This window comes from Manis pentadactyla, chromosome 18, assembly GCF_030020395.1.
Source record: "Manis pentadactyla isolate mManPen7 chromosome 18, mManPen7.hap1, whole genome shotgun sequence".
Classification (NCBI taxonomy): domain Eukaryota; kingdom Metazoa; phylum Chordata; class Mammalia; order Pholidota; family Manidae; genus Manis; species Manis pentadactyla.
In genome coordinates this window covers 27259417-27274572 of record NC_080036.1, presented here as the reverse complement: position 1 = coordinate 27274572, position 15156 = coordinate 27259417, and the positions used below count along the sequence as shown (strand labels likewise).

General features: G+C 44.2%; 1 protein-coding gene and 1 long non-coding RNA gene across 2 annotated transcripts in view; one reads left to right on the top strand and one right to left on the bottom strand.

The window, feature by feature from the left end:
* TICRR (TOPBP1 interacting checkpoint and replication regulator) overlaps positions 1-2031 on the bottom strand; it is a 34797-nt gene extending 32766 nt beyond the window's left edge. Inside the window, exon 1 of the mRNA XM_036931857.2 lies at positions 1226-2031. Within this exon, the coding sequence (XP_036787752.2) occupies positions 1226-1888 (663 nt within the window). The 5' untranslated portion in view covers positions 1889-2031. The remainder of the gene's footprint in view (positions 1-1225) is intronic.
* On the top strand, positions 1955-3208 carry LOC130681448 (uncharacterized). The gene is made up of 2 exons (XR_008994607.1): positions 1955-2065; positions 2462-3208. It is a non-coding gene; the product is annotated as an uncharacterized LOC130681448 (long non-coding RNA).
* The last annotated feature ends 11948 nt before the right edge of the window (positions 3209-15156 follow it).

The following is a 15156-nucleotide window of genomic DNA, read 5'->3' as shown; positions in this document are numbered from 1 at the left end:
AATGTAATCCACTTCTAATGACAGGTGTTGCCAGTAAGTGGGATCACATCTTTCAACTGGTTAAGCCACCTTCCCATCAATTAGAACAAAACCCACACCTACTACGTTGGCCCTACTTTGACTCCCTCTCCTACTAGGTCTCAGTATTCCTTGCCCTTTTGTTTCTGCAATAAAGCTCATCTCCAGCTCAAGTCTGCCTGGAATGTTCTTTCCCATCTTTTACATTCCTCCTCCTTCACCACTGAATTTTCTGCTCCAAAGGCCTCCCCTACCACCCTCTATACAGTAGCCATCCCCTTCTACCTCCTCTGCCCCATCCCAGCCCCTTCTTTTCTTTGGAGCACTATTTGAAATCCTATCACTTACATGCTTCTCTGTTTCATCTTTTCATCTTGTCTGTTTCATGTATTTTCACTCTGGCTGACCACCATGTCCCCAGGGGCTGAAACAGTGTAGCAGCTTCTCAATGAATATTTGTTGACTACATGGACTGACAGGAGGAAAATGGTGAAGGCAAATATATAATAATTTATCTTAACACACTTAACTGGAGCAGGGGCCTCACTGCCTCAACAAAAACCCAAATTAGCCATTTAGGACTCTTACGTCCATAAGAATTTATTCCTTTAGTCAACAAATATTTACCGAACACCTACAATCTCCAGTACACACCTGGAGGGGATTCAGAGATGTGTGTGCCTGCCTTTGAGGTATTTTTAGACTAGATGGAAGGTGAGACATGTGCACAGCTGGAGGAGAATGGGGAAAGGGTGGGTGCCACAGAAGCGTACAGAAATTCGGAAGTTGAGACTGAGTCCTTGCCATCCGGGCAAGGCCTTATAGAATGAGCGAGGTCTAGATGTCATCGTAGCCAGCACTGGCATTCCGGGTGACGGTAAGACCAAGGGGCAGTCAGGACGTGCTGGCCAACTAGACCATGCTTCAGTATGCTGGAATGTGGGTCGTGCGTAGGCGAAATAGAGTCTGCGAAGGCTGTAGGGTCCAAACTGTAAAGGACCTTAAACTCTGGCTTATTAGGTACCAAGCACCTACCTATTTTGTGGTGAAGGGTGTCTCTGCTTGTGACCACGGGACTCCCATCTGAAGGGACACATGCTGGTCACCCTGGACTCATTCTGGGTCTACCGGCTGCTCTGCAGACGCTGCAGGGTCTGGCTAACCAGGAGAGCATTGTGCACTGAGTCTGAGTTTACCACAGACTTACCTGAGACCACTCGGCGGTATCCACCCAGTACAAGATGATCTTCCGGGCGATCATGACTTCCTGGACTCTCTTGGGCAGCAGCTTCTCCATGACCTGCTTGTGGGTAGGCGGCAGGCACTGGGCCTGGGCCTCGCACCCAGACACGAACTGCAGCAGCTCCCTCTGCGAGTGCGGACAGGGGGCCAGGAGGAAGACGGCGTTCGCAAAGCCCCCGAGCGCAGTCTCGGCCTCCTTGGCCTCGCTCTCCGCGTCCAGCAGCCTCCTCCCGCTGCTGCGCAGGATCGGCTTCGCGGGCGACGTGATCTCGGGCCGGTCCCACTGGTAGTCCAGCAGCGTCTCCATCAGGGCGCCGTGCGTGTGGCTGGCCCTGGGCGCCGGGCCCGGCAGGTGGGCGCCAGGGGCGCCGTCCCCGAGCCTGGCCTCCAGCTCCTCCTCAAAGTCCTCCCAGGAGCGGGCCCCCAGCTCGCGGAAGTCAGACACGCGGGACGGGCGGCTCCGCGCCCCCAGGGAGTCAAAGAACTTGAAGGCCCAGCGGACCCTGACCAGGCCAAATCGGCAGCTCAGGTAGGTGAGGAGGCGCAGGGCGGCCCGCCGGACCCGGCTGTGGCCAGCGGCACCGCCCGCGGTGTCCAGCAGCAGCATTACGTTGTGACAGCAGGCCATGTCGGCCGCGCCGCCGCCCTGACGTCTTGGACCGGCCACGCGCAGCTGTCTCCCGGCCCTTACTTCAGGGAACCAGCGCCATTCAAGGCTTTTCTCTCTGGCCCTGTGGAAAAGCTCCCGCGCTCTCCAGAAACTGCTGCCATTGGCGGAGCCAGCTCGCAGGGTCAGCTCTTATTGGTCGCTTTCTTACGTAAGGTACGTAAGCGGTTCCCATTCTTGGCGCTGATTGGAAGAGCCGTGTCGAAAACTTCTGCTTGATCGGCGAGGGGCGTGGCTGTGGACGGGGCGGGGTGTTTCGGAAGAAACTTAACATTCATTGGCTTGGGCCTTGGTTTTAAAATTTAAAGAGGTAGCGGTGCTTCGGGGGCGTGTCATTAGTGGGGGCGATTGTGCGCAGGCGTGAGTGCGGGCTTTTGGGAGATGTTTACCAAAACTTTGAAAACTTAGTACCCTAGAGAATTTGGGATGGTGTGAATCAAACTGGTTTGAAGCCTCCCTAGGCCTTCTATGTAGTATAATCCGCTGGTGAAAACTTCTAACTTTCTGTAATTTAAAAAATTATTAAAAATTAAGTTTATTTCCTTTGTTTCAGTAACTTTTAGAGGAGTTTTTCCGAAGAAGGGAATCAGATCCAATTAAAAGACGTATGTACATCATGGCGTTTAACTTGAGAAAAATTGGAAACGTTGGAACGGCAATGATTCAATAAAGAATTGTACGTCCTCGAGGAGAACATCGTGTAGCTTTTTAAAATTATGTTTTATAAGGAATGTTAGTTTTAAAAAAGGCTGCAAAACGGCACATGCACTGAGATACCCAAATTTTCTGTTTGTTTGAATATTTTTAAAGTGTTAAGCAAATACTGTGAACTGAAGAATGTCTGATTGTCTCTGGGTGGTGAGATTATGGTGATTGTTAAATTCTTGTGTGCTTTCTGCATTATCTAGCTGTTCTACAATTCTGTACTTCTATATCTCAGTTTTTATAGTAAGGGGGAAACTATCTTTAATGAATAAAATAATCCTCTTGTTGCAAATCAAGACTCCTCAGCTGTAAAGAAGGTTGTGATTCTAGATGGAAGCAGTTCCTATTATTGGTCCTAACAGCAGAGAAGAATTTAAACTCTCTAGGTAGGACTGGTCAACTTTAAATCTCCTTCAATATCCATAGATTTTTGTGAGTCGATTGTTTCAAGAAAGACCACCACTGATACTTCGCAGATTGTCCATGACTAAAACTTAACATTCCCTGATCCACCCACTGTGATTTCAGAGCAATAAATTTTTGTTGGTCTTAATGGATTCAGCACTTGCTAACAACGTCCACACCTGTTGTGTCATTTATTATTCATTCTACAAATAATCAGTAATGGGAACAAATAGATAACTATACTTCCCCTCAGGGAGTTTATGTTCCAGCGGAGGGAGCCGAACAAAAAACAAGTTAAAATACATGTTAAGCGGTATTCAGGGCTATGGAGAAGAATTAAGCAGAAAAAGGGGATAAGGAATAGGTAGGGTTATGCAGGTTCAAATAGGATAGTCAGGTGACATTTCAATAAAGACACTCGGACATCAGGGACTCTGAGCCCTGTGGACATCTTGGGGAAGAGAGCCAGGAAGAAGGAACAGCAAGTGCAAAGGCCCTGAGAGAGTGGTTTGCTCCCTTATTCTTAAAGCTAACTTCCTAAGAATTATTAAACTCACTCTTTTACAAAAAGAGGAAACTGAGGCTCAGAGAAACTAAGAATCTCCCCTGTAATTTCATACTTAGCAGTTCACAAATGGAATCAAATTCAGATTCCAAAAGCAGGTTTCCAAGGCAGTGTTTGCAACCTAGACTGAAAAGCCAGCTTTATAAGGAGAGACTCGGAGCACTTTTAAGAGTAGTTTAAAGGTGAATGATTAAGTCTTTGTTTAAAGCAATGCCTGGGATACAGCTACTTTATCTCCATTTCTTCTCCTTCCCAGATCAACTATCTACCTTAAAGGCTATTTATATATATATATATGTTCCCCTTTCCCTTCCTGCCTTCTGCCCGTTTACTTTGTTAATGAAAAGTTATTGCCCATCTGCCTATTGTTAGTGGATATAAAGGAAGAATAAGCCTTAATATTTGTCCCAGAATAAAAAAGCAACAAGGCACCTGTCACAATAGACAGTTCAACACTGAGCCAAAGGTTTAATATTGTCAAAAGAAGATCATCCAAAAAGAAATCATTACAGTGAGTTGGGTTGGCCAGATATGCCCCCCGCTCACCAGATGGGGAAAGGGGAGCATTTTATCACGCGTGGAAAACTTGGATTCCCTTAGGCACCAGGCAGGTTAAGGACACTGGGCATAGGAAATGGAAGTGGGTGGGGCTGTGGCCCAAAGACCTTCAAAGTCTATGTTAAAATATAAATAAATAAAAGAAAACCTCCTTGCCGTACTGCCTAAGTCATTTAAGTGAAAACTTACCAGCCCAGGACCTTTTTGCAGCGACAAAAGTAAAATACTGTCTATTATAAAGAGATCACAGATCAAATCAGCAGCTTGCTAAATGTTCATTTATACAGTGTGACATAAATAATGGGAAATCTTCCACATCACTGCTGATTAAAATGATCCCAAATTAGGGGCCAAATACAAAATTATGATTAGAGAGTGGAGATTTATACATCTGTTTTTAATTTTAAAAAAATCTTACTAGAGAAAAAGCTAAGGCACTGGACTGTCCAGTTAGGTACGAGATGAGCAGTCCCCACCCTGGAGGGTGTCACAGCGAGAGCTGGCTTGAGTGCTCACTGTGTCCTAGGCAGTGCTCTGTGGAAGTTTCATGGAGAAGGTAAACATTTAACTAGGTTTTTGTCATTTATGGACTATAAGACATTATTTTACATCACATGAAAAAAATTCAGCCAATGACAGTAACTCAATGTTTTCTAATCACTCCAAATTTTTTGGTTTATATTTGAAAAAGCTCTTTTAGATTTATGTGGACATAATTTTTAAAAATCATTGATCACCCTTACAACATATAAGGAAAAGAGAATTTTGAAGCAAAATTAATTGCCTAAGTATTCCTAAAGCTGCTTCACATTCAGAATTTCACTCTTCTGAGTCACTTGCCACTTCGCTCATCAGTGTCAATCTTTTTTTTTTTTTTAGGAGAGCAAGGTACAGGCTTTTATTTAGAGATTCAGTGAAAGGATAGAGCTCCCTGCTCATGCCAGGAGGGGACAAGAGAGTCCCATCAGTGTCAATCTTTTCATACAATACCACCGTCTTTGCCAGCAGGAGTTGCCAATGCAACATTTCTCAAAAAAGTGCCCATTCCCGCATCTGGTAGTTCCTTTCAAACCACTCTTCCCCATTCTGCAAGTTTGATGCACACCCACTGACCATGACACCTGCCGCGCTACCTCTTGCTGGCGGACAGATTTTTTAGAAAGGAGAGCAGAGAAATGGGGTGGAAGCCAGGAGAGATGAGGAGTTTAGGAAAGGTGTTCTATTTTTTCTCTTCTTTAAAGATAGGAGGCATCGCAATGTTTCTGTGTGCTTGGGAAATGGTCAACAAGTGAGTAAAAAATCTGATGGTATAGAAACCGAGATGGCCAAGGGAGATGATTGTAATTGTGCAATAGCCTGGGTGGATGAGGTGGGTGGGCTTCCCCCTTTATTCTGGAAGACCATGGGCCCTATGACAACCATAGGGTTCTATTGCTGAAAAGAAAAGGGGAGGATGGATATGGGAGAATAACTAGCAGCGTAGTCACATTAAGATTAGGTGTTGCTAGGCAAGAACAAGAGGTGAAAAGGGTGGGGGCTTTGAGGATGCGTGCCAGGGAGAGGTCATACTAATTAGAAATTGAATTGGTTTGGCACCTTTATAAAAAATCAGACCTTGAGGGCATTGTGCTGAGTAAAATAAGTCAGTTACAAAAGGACAATAACTATATAATTTGTAAATACCTAGGATAGGCAAATTCATAGAGACAGAAAGTAGAATAGTGGTTACCACCAGCCTGGGGAGGAGAGAAGGGGAAATTATTTAATGGGTATAGAGTTTCAACTTTTCAAGATGGTAAAGATGGATGGAGATGTTCTAGGGATGGATAGTGGTGATGGTTGCACAACATGAATGTCACTGAACCGTACAATTAAAGTGGTTAAAATGATGAATTTTATGTTATCTACATTTTATTATTAAAAAACTTGAACTAGAAAATATAAAATTGGGAATATATATATGACTTATTTGGAGTTCTTTATTCTGTTCCTTTGATATATATGTCTGTGCCTCTGCCAATACCACACAGTCTTGATTACTGTAGCTATATAATAAATGAATTTGGGGAGAATTGGCATCTTTACCATGGGTCTTTCAATATGTACATGAACATTGTATGTCTCTTCATTTATTTAGATTTTTTATTTTTTTTGTCATCATGTGGGAGTTTTCAATATACAAGACTTGTACACGTTTTGTTAGGTTTGTATCTAAAATAATTCCTTTTTTTAACAATTGCATATAGTATTATGTTTTTGACTTCAGTTTTCATGTGTTTGTTGTTAGCATGGAATACAATCAATTTTTGCATGTTCATCTTGTGTCCTGCAACCCTGCTAAATTTACATAGTAGTTCTTGAAAAGTTTGGGAGTTTTTTTATTTTTTATTTTTCTTAAAGATTCCTTCGGATTTTCTAGGTAGCCCATCATGTTATCTGCAAATAGGGGCAGTTTTACATGTTCCTTTTCAATCTGTATACAGCCTTTTATTTCCTATTTTACCCTCATATTGAACTGGCTTAAAATAAGAGTGGTGAAAGCAGACATACCCGTTTTGTTTCTGATCTTAGGAAAGCATTCAATCTCATCATTAGGTATGTTGTTACCCATATTTTAGATGTTCTCTGCCAAGCTGAGAAATTTCCCCTTTATTCCTAGTTTTCTGAGAGTTTTTATCATAAATGGGTGTTGAATTTTGTCAAATGCTTCTGCATCTATTGAGATGATCATGTGATTTCTGTTTGTTTATATGGTGGATTACTTTGGTTGATTTTTGAATATTGAATCAGCCTTGCATAGCAGGAATAAGTCCTACTTGGTCATAGTATATAATTCTCTGTATATGTGTATGAATTCTCCTTGCTAATACCTTGTAAAGATTTTTGCATCTATATTCGTACAGGATACTGGTCTATAGTTTTCTTTTCTTATATTATCTTTGTTTTTGGTATCATGTAATACTGGCTTCATAAAATGAGTTGAGAAGTTGTTATGCAGCAATGTTAATATAATTAATTTGACTGCAATGTACATTTAAAAATTATTAGGAGGATAAATTTTATATTATGCATTTTTTAACCACAATTAAATATTACAAAATGATTTGAGAAGCATGTCTTTCTCTCAACTTTTGGAAGAGATTGAGTAGAACTGGTGTTAATTCCTCTATCAACATTTGGTAGAGTTCTCCAGAAAAACCATGTAGACCTGGGATTTCCTTTTTGGGAGTTTATTAATTACAAATGTCACCTCTTTAATAGTTACAGGGCTATTAGACTCTCATCATTTAAAGTAATTATTCATTATTAATTAGGGCTTAAATCTGACATTTTATTTTTTGGGTTCTGTTTGTTTTTCTCTTTTCCCTATGGTTTTATCGAACATTTTTGTAAAAATCTATTTTGATAAACTGAAAGTTTCTGTGATATGACTGCCCTTGCACTGTTCACCATGTAAGAACTTATTCACTATGTAAGAACTTGTTCACCATGTAAGAACTTGTTCGTTATGCTTCAGAAGATTGGAGACTGTTGAGAATTTGGCTTGGGGTTGATTAATGATTGTGCATTGAGTCCCCTATACAGAATTTTATTGTTGTTAACAACCATTTGATCAATAAATATGAGAGATGCCCTCTCAAAAAAAATCTATTTTGATTTATCATTTGTATTTTTAGTAGTGAATCAGTGTATTGCTATTGTATAGATTTTTTTAGTGTCTTGTCTAAGTATTACGTTATATACATAGGACTTAATCACAGTCTACTGGTGAGGTATAGTGTAGAAAAATATAGAAATATTCTCCCTTTAAGTCCTTGTACCTCCCACTACTTATAATTGCTTTAAATATTTCCTTTACAATAACCACATTGGACAAGTATACTTTTTGCCTAACCATCAAACATAGTTTTGAAAACTTAAGAAGAGAAGGAAAGCTTAGTGCATTTACCCATATTTTTTACTCTTTCCATTGTTCTTTCTTCCTACCTGATATTCAAAGATTCCTTTTTGGTCATTTCCTTTCGGTTTCAAAACTTCCCTTGGCCATTCTTTTAGGATAAGTCCACCAGCAGTAAATCCCTTAATTTTCCTTCATCTGAGTATGTCTTAATTTTTCCTGTATTCCTGGGGGATATTTTCACTAGATATAGAAGTCTAGGCTGATAGTTCTTTCTTTCTTCATTACTTGAAAAATGTCACGCCACTCCCACCTGCCCCCCACCCCCATGATCTCCACTGGCAGTGCAGTGGGGGAGCTGCATGACCACTGGGCTGTGGTGAAAGCCCTGTTCACTGCTGCGTCCCCTCTGATATCACCCCAGCAGGGTCAGAGAGGGCAGGGCGTCTTGTCACCATCCAGTGAATGTGGAGGTACAGGCTCCCCAAGTGACCTCCACTGCACCGTAGGAGCCGGCCTCATTTCCAGGGGAGTGCAGATAAAGGTCTTAGCTCCCCACTTGGCCCCCCCTGATACCAGTCTGGCAGGAGAAGGGCCACCTCATTATGCCCAGTGAGGGTGGAAATGCAGGCTCCCTCTCAGCGTTTGTTGATGGGGCTGGACCATAGTCTTCTTTTGGAGTTTGGCTGGACTGGAGTGACATTGTCTACAAGTTTTCTGTCTTGTTAATCTACCCCTTTCCTGGTTTTTTGATTAGAGAGAGTAGACTTTTCTGTGGCTTTTTGTTTCTTGTCTGCATCCGTATTGGTGTATTAGGTTGCCAGCTTCTCCAACAGGCATTAACAGGCAAAATGTTAACAGGCAAATGTTAACAGGCAGATGTTAACAGGCAAAAAGGGAACCCAGGGAATTCACTGCCATCTCGTCTCTTGGTCTCACTTTTCTCTCAGCCTCTCAGTCTTCTCATGTGTGTTTACATAGAATATGCAGGGGTTTTAGCTTTACTTAGCAGGGAAAAATAGGAATAAAAATGTCTGCTCCATTTTTTCTGGAACCAGAAATTGGGAGTCATTGCTTTCATGATAATTTATCACATTGCACTATATTCAAGCTATTTCTTTAAAGAATTGCCTCACTTTATAAATTGTGAGTTCTTAGAGGGCAAGAACCGTGTTTTATTTGTCTTTGTGTCCCTAGTGCCTAGCAGAGTAACAACGAATCATTTTTAATTGAATTATAGTTGTTAGGAATTTGTGCAGATACAGACATTCCACCACCAGAGGGCAGTAGCAGCGAACCTCACTGAGGGCTGTGCAGCCGACCTGCCCCACCCGGAAGGAAACCTTTCCCGAGACTGCAGGTCCTTGGTTTGTGTGAGAAAATCGCAAGTCTGGGGACTCCATGCACTTGGGTCTCCTAGAGAGAAAAAAGGACCTTGGGGTGGCTAACAAGGCTGCACCTGCAGCACTTGGGTCCCCTTCTTTTGGGGAAGGTTGCTTCCCCCTCTTCCCAATATTGGGAAGGGAGCTCATGTATTTCAAGCATCTAGAGCAACAGTCATTATTCAAGGCCCTCCTCACGTGATTTCTGAAAGGCAGGCATTATTTCCTCCCTTCTACAGATGAGAAAACTGAGGCTCAGAGGGCCTCACACAACCAGTACGAGGGAGCGCTGAAGCTCTTACACTGTTTGCCCCAAGAGAAGCAAGGACAGCCTCATCCCCCTGATGGGGTGCACAGGAGAAGGGCCCTTCGCGGGCAGTGGAGGGCCAGGCCAGCCGCACACCCAGCAGGCCTCTGGGCCCTTGAGTATGTCCCTCATCTTTCTTTAATGGGGCGATAATCCCCTCTGCTTTTAAGAGCTGTGCGATCCAGGGCCAGGACCGGCTACAGAGCTTGCAGGACCCCGTGCGAAATGAAAACATGAGACCACATGTTCAAAAAGTTAAATATTTCAAAACAGCAACAGCAAAGCATTAAACCTAGCACAGGGTCCTTCCAAGCATGAGGGTCCGTGTGACTGTCATGACTATAGCCAGCCTGTCTACAGCAATAATAGAAATGCTGAAAAAACAATAACTTCCCTCTTTGGGGCACCTACTTTGCAGTATATTCTATCTGTCACTTAAAATATTTCAGTTCTTTGAACTCTCCTGGGGTTGTTTTTCCCCCTGTGTGTTTTTATCTGTGCAATGAAGAGGTCTGGACTAGAGCAGTAGTTCTTAAACCTGGTTACATATTAGAAGCACCCGGGAATTTAAAGAAAATAGGCAAAGCTGGCCCCACCCCCAAAGATTCTAACTGAACTGTGTTGGGGTGGGGCCTGGGCCTGAGACTAAACACCCTCCTGGTTCTGAGACCGGTTTCAATCTGAGGGTGATGATGACAGAAAAAGTCCTTCCCTTCCTTTGAAAAAATAGATGACGGACGCATCTGGACAACTCCTGGTCCAGTGAGGCAGGGTGTCTTGAGGTCCCAGTGCTAGGACTTTTTACTGGCAATGACATGATGTGCCCTTGGTGAGTCTAGGCAAGGGGCAAGGCTTCTGGGGCCTTCACAGCAGCCATTTGCCCAACCATCCATTCTGCCCAGGGGTCTCCATGCTCCAGTGTTCCCGGGTGGTCTCTGGGGTGATCTGTCCAACTGTGGCAGTGTTTCTGGGCCCAAAGAGGAAACAGTGGTTTCTCCCAACCATTCTGGCAACTGTCAGCTTGCCTAGCTTCCATGCAAGCCAGAGCGATTGCAGAAAGCTGTTAAGGGAAGAAAGCAGAAAGTTTTCTGAGTGCCTGGTGTTGCACCAGGAACATTCATATTTAAATCTTCCAAAAACCCTTCTGGGTGTTTTTTTAAATCCCCATTTTATCTGACCACTGCTAGTTTGACCCCTGCTAGCCAGAAGCCTGGGACCCTACTTTCTTGTTCAAACCCCACTTCCATTCCCACCCAGTAATACTCCCTGGGCAAACCATGTCTGCGGGTCAGTACAATCCCAAAGCCCTGTGGGATGGGCTCTCCCTTTTCTGGCCAAACTGTGGTGGAAGCCACTGAGGCATGGCCCAGGCCTGCCTTATCAGGACTGCACAAAGCCCAGAGCTCCCCTGCCTTGGGTCCTATGGAAATGTTCTGGAACACTAACCCTCAGTCCATTCACTGATGTGAGAACCCAAGGAAAAAGGAAGGTCCCCTGGGAAGACAGCCAAGGTTCCTCGTAGAAGCCCATCAGGACCTGGGGCTGAAGCACGCGGGGGGCACAGGGGCTGCTGAGCAGGGCTGGAACTCCTTATAGGATCAAACTCCGTCTCTGAAGCCAGCTGGGCTGCACAGAGCCTGAGTCTGCTGCCCTGATGTGACCCTCAGCCACACGCGCTGCCTGAGAGGCAGTAGCCTCGCTTTTGAGGAAGGGTCTCAAATGCCCCTCACTATACTTGGAGGGCCTTGGAGAGGCTCAGGGAAACTGTGGGGTCCTGGGTGGAAGGGTGGGAAGGAATGGAGACCCCAGACAATTGAGGGGTGTGGGCAGGATTGCACCCTCCCACAGAGTCATGGCCCAAAGAGCTGGCTGGCTGGAGCTAATTTGGAGGCCCCACCCCACTAGGAATGCACCTGCCCCCCGCGGGAGAGGGGACCTGCAGACTCACAGCTCTGAGCTGTGCTAAGCCAGTGAGGCCAACAGCAGCTCACAAGAGCCACAGCGAATGTTTCTATTGCATCAGGAATCCTGGGACTGCCAAGAGGTCTGGGAGTGGAGAGCTGGGAAATAGAGGAGGGGTGGCATCTACTGAGCCAGTGCTGGGAGCTGAGCACCAAGCATCAGGCACTGTGCAAAGGCTAACTTTGGTTGGGAGCTGGAAGAGAGTGGCAAGGGGAAGCCTTTATCCCAGTCCCTAGGGAAGCAGAGGGAATAGAGGTGGGTTGGCATCTGCTGAGCCAGCGCTGGGACCTGAGCTTCAAGGCGAGAGGCCAAGGGGAGGCTCCTAGGTCACTGTGGCACCACCCTGCCTCCTGGTCTTCTGGTTTTAACTACCAGGTTGGGTGACTGCTCAGTAACCTAAGAGCAACGGGACCAGCCTGAGCTGCTCTTGACCGAACAGGAAGGGGCTGGGATGGGGACAGGGCTGACCAGGGAGAAGCTCTCTTCATGGGCAGGGCAGGCAAGCAAAAGGCTCTCAGAGATAAACATGAAGATGACTTCAGCCAAGGGCCAGGAACAGCCTGTGCTGGTCAGCCATCCTGCCCATCCCCACCCCGTGGTGAGTGTCGCAACTGTGAATAGCAAAGATGACAGGGAATACTGCAAGAGTCCAAGTTGATGAGCAGGTGCACCATGTCCCCACAGGCACCTCTGGGCCTGGTGTCCTTGTGTCTGAGCATCTTTGACCTTGTGGGTGTGGTCCTAGATCAACCCAGTTCTTGTTTCCTTATTTGTTATATTGCGGCTTTGAGTGTCCTTGTGTATTTATCCTAATTTATTTTCCAAAAATATTATTTCTTATTGAAATGCAATACTTGCTTACCATAGAAAATATAGATAAGCAAATTGAATGAATTGAAATAATCACCCAGACATAGCCTCTATTAAGGTTCTTCACAATGTTTGTTTATTAATGGGTCCATACCCAATTTAAAAAATTAGATTATAATATGTGTGTTGTCTTGTAACCTGCCTTTTCCACTGAACAGTGTATCATGGAGGGTGTTTCTTTGTCATGAAATACAAGAAAATAACCATTTTCACCAGCTGCTCGGCACCCCAGTAACATGGACGTGCACTAAATCATTTAACGAATCCCCTCTTGGTGGACACTTAGGTTCTTCAAATATTTTGTTCTTATGAACAGCACTGTGATTTGAAACATCCTTGGGCACAAATGGGCTCTTGTCCATGATCTTTTCTTTTTTTTGGAGGAGGGCATGAATTCTTAGGAGTGGAATTATTCTTTTGGATGGCAGGGGTAGTCTGTTTTAAAGTCTTTGTGAACTTTATTTGCCAAATGTAATGGACATCTGATGTGCTTGTCTGCTCTGAATTCTTCCCTCCTTCTAATAACAGCATTTGTTTTTCCTTTAGGGAACCACATCTTCCCAACTCTCTGTGGTCCTTGTGGGCTGTCAACCACTAGACACCTCTCCTCTATAAGGTTGAACATGTCATTCAAGGTGGCCAGAGAACTCTATTGCCCTGGCCATATGTTCAGTTTAGAGATGGGCATATGATCCAGAGAGAGTTAACCCTGAGACTTAATATGAAGGTTTTGTGTGAGAAAGGGTCTTTCTCTTCTTTTTGGATTGGAAGCTGCAAAGATATAGGCTTGAGGCTGTAAGAGGTCAACTTCCCTGCCATGTAGATAGAGTCTAATGAGAATAAAGCCAACACACCCAGGGAAACAGAGTCAAGAAATAGAAAGTCAGAGCCCTGATGACCTCACCAAGCCCCCAGATCCAGCTATGCCTGAAGCTACCCCTCCTTAGATCATCCCAGTTAATTGAGTCAATAAATACCCTTTTTTGTTAAGCTACTTTCATATGGGTTGCTGCCACTCGTAAGTGAAGGAGTCCTGAGTAATACACTTTGCTGTCTTCCTGAAAAGTCATACAAATTTATACTCTCAATAATATTGGATGAGAAAGCCAATTTCCAAGGCCCTGCTCCTTACCACTGGTCCTCAGGAAGGGCAAACCAGATCTCAGGGCTGACAAGGCAAGCCTAGATGATTAGAAAATTGCTCCCTGGAGTTCTGTAATGAATTAGGACACACACAGGCTAGAGTGAGCATAGTAGTTAATGGACAGTTGGTTCCTGTACAGATGTGTATTATGGTTAAAAAAGGGTGATCAAAAAATAAGGGCAACAGCAGAAAACACAGAGATGCTCAGCTGCCTGTGTTTTGTGGCATTAAACTACAGAAATATAAAAATGGAGGTGCCAAACTAGCAGACTGTGGGCTGCGTCTGGCCAAGGAACGTGGTTTATTTAACTTGCATGTTCTCTTTTAAATATTCGGAAAAGGAACCTGAAGTCTCACAGAAACGGCAGCTTTCAGGACTGGGATGGGAAGAGTCAAGGAAATGCAGGACATCAACTTGCTCCTGAGAGGGGAAAAGAGGCGGAAACACTAGAGATGCGTCAGGCTGGAAGCCATTTGAAGGGCTCCCACTGGCCAAAGCTGCACCAATTTGAGCACCAAACAAGAATAAAGGCTGTAATCGTATATGTAACACCGAATACATAAAAATCCAACAGCCATAATGGTACTTAAAAAAAGTGATAAGCACTTTGTTATTAAAGCAACCCCCTCTTATCCACTGTTTCACTTACGGCAGTTTCAGTTACCTGCCTTCAACCTTGGTCCAGAAGGAAAGGATCCTCCTCACGTATCCTCAGGTCCGTAGTGGCCTAAAGCCGCGTCATGTCGGCCACGTGACTCCCCTCCCTCCATCTCATCACGCAGGCATTTGATCAGCTCACATCATCACAAGGTCGTGAGTGCAGAACAATGAGGTATTTAGAGACAGAGAGAGAGAGAGACCACATGCACCAAACTTATTACAAAGTATGGTTATAAGTGTTCTATTTTGTTACAAGTTATTGCTAGTCTGTTACTGTGTCTAATTTATAAATTAAACTTTATCATAGGAATGTATGTGGAAGGAAGAACATAGAATATATACAAAGGGTTTGGTATTACCCACAGTTTCAGACATCCACTGAGGGTCTTGGAATGTATCCCCCATGGATAAGGGGGGACTATGGTATCCCACAAAGTTGTTACACTAACTTCTTACTCTGAGAACTGGTAACTAAAGCCAAAAGATTCAGCAGTTTTTCTGCCTCCAGTAGGAACCAGTAGTTCCAGTTTCAGGATAACCAAAAAGCCCCAGCTAATGAGGAAAAGCTCTTCTTTACAGTCATGCCAGCTAATAAATGTCAAGGAAATATCATTTGAAAAACACCCTTTTTCTTGCAATCCCTAATGAAATCATTGATTCAGGCAAGGAGCTTTAGTGGATGTTAAAACTATTAGGTAACATGGCTCTAGGGGAAATGACTGGTCCAATTAAGAAAATGCAGTTACAATGGAGGGCATTATCTTAACCCTTT